Source organism: Vombatus ursinus, unplaced genomic scaffold (assembly GCF_900497805.2).
Source record: "Vombatus ursinus unplaced genomic scaffold, bare-nosed wombat genome assembly UNPS02009421.1, whole genome shotgun sequence".
NCBI classification, from domain to species: Eukaryota; Metazoa; Chordata; class Mammalia; order Diprotodontia; family Vombatidae; genus Vombatus; species Vombatus ursinus.
Window position 1 is genome coordinate 1 of NW_020949199.1, and position 5,589 is coordinate 5,589.

Genomic DNA, 5,589 nt, shown 5'->3' on the forward strand with positions numbered 1-5,589 from the left:
CCCTCCTTCTTTTACAGGTCCGGACCTCCGTTGATGTCCCGCGGGACAGGACATTTGGCGCCCAACGTGGGGCCCGAGACCCCCTTAAAAGGAGTAAAGGTTTTTGGTGTGTGCTCCTGTGGAAAAAACGACTGCAGTCACGATACATGAGAATTGGTCGCCGCGGATTTGCCTGATCTGCGGAATAGAGACCTGAGGTAAGGAGACACTCTCAAAATGGGGCAGGATGCTAGTAGTCATAAAAAATTTGTAGAAGGGCTTAAGGCCTCATTAAAGACACGGGGAGTAAAGGTTAAGAAAAAGGATCTTATACAATTTTTTGTTTTTTTTAAAAAAGGACGTTTGTCCTTGGTTCCCCCAGGAAGGAACTATAGATGAGAAAAGATGGAAACGGGTGGGAGATTGTCTTAATGATTATTTTAGAACTTTTGGGCCCCAGAAGGTCCCTGTTACTGCGTTCAATTACTGGAATTGTATTTACGATATTTTGAAAATACGTCCTTTTGAGACGGAGGTTTGTAAGATTGTCAGTGAAAAAGACGGAGGCCCCCCGGAGCCTCCTTGTCCATTACCAGCCCCACCCGCAACAGAGGATGAGTCTAGCAAGGATTGTGATTCTGTGTCCATCGACATGCCCTTAGATGATTTCTCCTCCCAAAGTAGGAGAGTTGAGCGCATTTATCCTGTTTTACAAGAGGCTTTGGTCAAGAGGTCAAATGATACCTTAGATCCTACTGATGCAGCTGACCTTGAGCAGGAGGCTGCTTCTTATAATGACCCCTGTAATTTCAGTGCTGCTCCTGCATGTCTTCCTACTATACAGCACTCTGCTTCCGCGCCCGCTGCTCCTGCTTCTCCACTCCCAACCCCTCATCTTCCTGCTTCTCTGCCCCCTTCTGCTCCCCCTTCTTATCATACTCTTCCCCCTTTTCCGCCTGTTGACACTCCCTTGACCTCGCTCCCCTCTCAGATTCAGTCCCTCCCACAGACGTTGATGTTTAAGAAAGAGAAAGCACAGCTGCTTAAGGAACTACGGCTCCTTGATTTGGAACTCGCTGATTGCATCCCTGGCCCGGCTGTTGCTCTCACTGCCCCTACAGTAACCTCCAAACCCAAATCCGAAACCCCTATTTTGGCCCCCCTCCCCCACACTTAACCGAGGGAGGGAGGACCTGGGCCCCTTTAAAATGGAAGAAGTTTAAGGAGTTAAAAGAGGCACTAAATACAGCATTTGCAGCTGTTTCCCAATGTGCCCTACGGGCTTTTTGTAAGATTCAGGCTTTGGGGAAACAAAGGCCCTCCCTGACCAAGATTAAAAAAGGTCCTGATAAACCCTTCCAGATTTCGTGGCCGCCTACAGGCAGCCGAAGTGCTGAAAACAAAAGAGACTAAATTGTACTATCTATACGGAAAAGCCAGTCAGTTTAAGGCACAATGCCGCCAGAAACCTGGTGGAGCCTGCTCTAAGGCAATTTGTTACAATTGTAACAAATCAGGCCATTATGCTAAAGAATGCTGCAAGCCAGTCAGGAGGCGGGGCAAGGAGGGCCCCTCAATAAGCTTACCAGATGGAAGCTCCACCCCCTCGGAATGCGCCCTCGGGGCTGCATCAGGAAAATCTCCGATTTTTACCCGGTGGTTCGGACTTCCCCTTTACAGCAAGAGAATTTTCCAAATCGACCCCGGTGGTTGCTGGTTTGAGATACAATTTATGGGGAAGGGATATTTTGAAGGCTTGTGGTGTATCTGTTTATATACCACCCCCGCAGGATTTTTAATTGGGGCCGTTGGGCAACAGCAAAATTTTTCTTGTATCAGACCCACTCCTCTAACAAGGAGATCTAATAACCCAGTCTGGGTACCCCAATGGCCCCTCCCTGCAGAGAAAGCCCAGGCTTTACGCGATATAGTGCAGCACCAGTTACAGGTGGGGCACATTGAGCCCACGTCCAGCCCCTGGAACAGCCCAGTGTTTGTAATAAAAAAGAAATCAGGGAAATTTCGAATGTTAATAGATCTCAGGGCAGTTAACACCACCCTAGAGCCCATGGGAACCCTACAGCCTGGCCTTCCCTCCCCTAATTTAGTGCCATCTGGATGGCCTGTGACAGTCATAGACATCCAAGATTGTTTTTTCTCTATCCCATTATCCCCAGAAGATAGAAAGATTTGCCTTTACCATACCCACTACCAATAATGCAGGACCAGATTTAAGATATCAGTGGAAGGTCCTGCCCCAAGGAATGTGCTGCAGTCCCACCTTATGTCAGGCTTATGTGGGGAGAGTGCTGGACCCTATCAGGGACAAATGGCCTAAAGCCACAATACTTCACTATATGGACGATATTTTATTAGCCACCAGCAGTGATAAAACATCAGCAAGATTAGTAAAAGAAACTGTCTCTGCACTTGCTCATTATGGTTTGGTGGTGGCCCCGACAAAGTCCAACAAAATTACCCACTCATATACCTAGGCCTTCGTATGGAGGCTGTCTCTATTAGCAATCAAATTCCTGAACTAGGGCTTGATAAGATAACCACCTTGAATCACTTCCAAAAGTTAGTGGGACAGATCCAATGGCTCAGGGCCCGCACACCCATTCCTCCCGCTGTAATGCAGCCTTTATATGATATCTTAAAAGGAAATTCAGATTTAAACTCCCCTCAGGCATGGACTCCTGCTGCTAAGGCAGCAGTGTCCCAAATATTCTCACTTGCTGCCCAGGCCCAGACCGCCGGATGGGACCCCAAAGGTAGAATAGAGGTCTCCTTGGTCAATCAACAGAGTCCTTTTTGTGTTATACACCAAGGTCCCAAATTATTAGAATTTGTATATGCAAAGAAGGCTCACAAGGTACTGTCAAATTATTATGAGATGTTAGGGGAACTAGCCTTAGCTGCAGTACAAAGGGCTGTCCACTTGTCTGGACAACGACCTTTACTTTACTCGAATTTTGAACCTGGACAGCGAGAAGCCATTATGCAAACCTATTGGTCTTGGGCACATTGCTCCCAATGGGCTGAGATAAGTCCTCATTCCTCCTGTCTGCTTCTCCCCTATGCTAGAGCAAATAACCTTAGCACCACCCCAACGAAAGGTTATGGGAGAACCTGTTCAAGGCTCAAATGTTTTCACTGATGCTACCAAAAAGCTATAAGGCCTCTATTTATCATGAGGCCTCCAAGGAAATAACAGTATTAGAAACCCCCTATGACTCTACCCAGAAAAATGAGCTCTTTGCCATCCTCCAGGCTTGCTGTAAATATCCTGAGCCTATAAACATAATCTCTGATAGTCTATATGCAGTAAAGGTTCTTAAATGCATAGAGGACGCTGTCCTCCAACCTCATAAGTCTACCATATCCTCTCTCCTGAGGGAATTGCAGCAAATTTTGTTGCAGCGAAAAAACCCCCTTTACATTCTCCATGTTTATTCTCATCAGTCCACCTCAGGAGGCATTTTTGAGGGCAATGATGTAGCAGATCATGCTTTACAGTGCTCCCTACTGCCAGGCCTCACCCCTCCTGAACAAGCCCATGATTTTTTACACCTACCAGCGAGCTCCCTGAGACGCCTGTATGGTTTAACTCGTGAACAGGCTCGACAAATTGTGAGGCGATGTGTGCGCTGTGTTCCTTTTCTGCCCCCTCCACCCAGTAAGGGGATTAACCCACGAGGTCTTTTTCCTAACGCCCTATGGCAAATGGATGTGACTCATGTTTCTGATTTTGGTCATTTAAAATATATGCATGTCTCCATCGATACAGCGGCTTTCTCTCTGCCACATTGCAGAGCGGTGAGGCCTGCCGCCACGTGATAGCTCATGTCCTCTCTTGCCTCACTGTTATGGGCAAGCCCAAGTCTATTAAAACTGATAATTGCCCTGGTTATGCTGGCACAGCTTTTCGCTCCTTCTGTGCCACCCTTGGTATCTCTCATGTCACAGGCATTCCTTATAATCCTCAAGGGCAAGGTATTGTGGAACGGGCCCATCAAACCTTAAAAAACACTATTACCAAACTTTGAAGAGGGGCATTCTACCTGGTCAAAGGATCCCCTCGGAACCTGGTCAGCCATGCTCTTTTCATATTAAATTTTCTTCAATTGGATGATACTGGCAAATCAGCGGCTGATAGGTTTTGGCACCCCGAATCCCAGCACAATTATGCCAAAGTACTGTGGAAAGATCCCCTTACTAACCAGTGGCAGGGTCCCGACCCTGTTCTTATTTGGGGTCGGGGTTCGGTCTGTATATATATTAAAGAAAAACAATCTGCTCGCTGGCTTCCTGAGAGGCTTGTAAAGCAAGTTGATTCCTGTAAAATGGCTTCTCCGCCTCCAGTTAACCTTCCTTCCAGGGAGGACAAACCTCTCTGAGAAATATTTCTTTTCTTTATCTACAGGAAATGCTTGGAAAACGATCACCCCTACGCTGGTACCTCCTGGCTGTCCTGAGGGTCTGCCTTGCTGGTTTTGACGCCCCGGCCAGCAACGAGCTCCTCGCCTCCCTTTTAGGATTCAACCGATCCCTTTGAATCAGTCACTCTTTGTAGCCCCCTGCTTTGAGGGTACCACTCCCAATGCCTCTGTCTCCATTGATGTGGGTTTTCTCCCTCATGTGAATTGTTCCTCTGTCCTTCGTACTAGCAGTTTCCTGTGTCCCCCTCTAGGCCATGTTTTTCTCTGCGGAGGGAATATGGCGCTCCCAGCGTTGCCCGTAAATTGGACTGGTTATTGCTCCATTGCCTCCGTTCCACCTGAGATGGATATTGTTCCGGGGGACGAGCCTGTTCCGGTTCCCAGCCTCGACTTTATGGCTGGAAGACATAAAAGGGCCGTATTTGCTATTCCCTTGCTTGTTGGCTTGGGCATTACGGGCGCCCTTGCGACAGGGTCTGGGGGCTTGGGAGTCGCCATACACTCCTATAATAAACTCTCTGCACAGCTCATTGATGATATCCAAACCTTATCAGGAACTATTAGTGATCTCCAGGACCAGATCGACTCTCTAGCTGAGGTGGTCTTGCAGAACAGAAGGGGATTGGATCTCTTGACAGCCGAACAAGGGGGTATATGCTTGGCCTTACAGGAAAAATGTTGCTTCTATGCTAATAAGTCCTGTGTAGTCCGGGACAAGATAAAGAAATTACAGGATGATCTGGTCAAGCGTCGGAGAGAACTGTTTGAAAATCCTTTTTTAAGTAATCTTCATGGCTTTCTTCCTTATATTTTACCTCTTGTAGGGCCTATATTTGTGTTTTTATTAGCTCTAACCTTCGGTCCTCGGGTGTTCCGGAAGATCACCTCCTATGTCAAACAACAGCTGGACAAGGCCTTGTCCAAACCTATTCAGGTCCATTATTGTCGGCTGGATACTGGCGACCCTGATCTTTATACCGACATTGGCCGGTCCCAAGGATTAGTCTGAGCGCTGGTTTGGTTAGCCAATGACGGGTAAGATCCCCCTGAGGGGAGTCTGACCTAAGCCAGGGGCGTTGCCTTGCATATTGCCCCCATGACGGGCAACAGTCTCCCACTCCTCGGGACAACCTAAGACAGGCACAAACCCCTCTGCTAAACCTTCCCT

At 47.7% G+C, this 5,589-nt stretch overlaps 1 protein-coding gene across 1 annotated transcript; it reads left to right on the forward strand.

The window, feature by feature from the left end:
- The first annotated feature begins 49 nt into the window (after window positions 1–49).
- Window positions 50–5,582, forward strand: LOC114035889 (syncytin-2-like). Its single transcript, XM_027852277.1, has 2 exons — window positions 50–197; window positions 4,406–5,582. Exon 2 carries the CDS (start codon window positions 4,699–4,701, stop codon window positions 5,428–5,430), a length of 732 nt encoding a protein of 243 aa, XP_027708078.1. The 5' UTR covers window positions 50–197; window positions 4,406–4,698; the 3' UTR covers window positions 5,431–5,582.
- Window positions 5,583–5,589: the final 7 nt, after the last annotated feature.

What these genes read in the sequence shown, in the direction of transcription:
- LOC114035889 (XM_027852277.1), top strand. Translation starts at nt 4,699, where the DNA reads ATGGCGCTCCCAGCGTTGCCCGTAAATTGGACTGGTTATTGCTCCATT.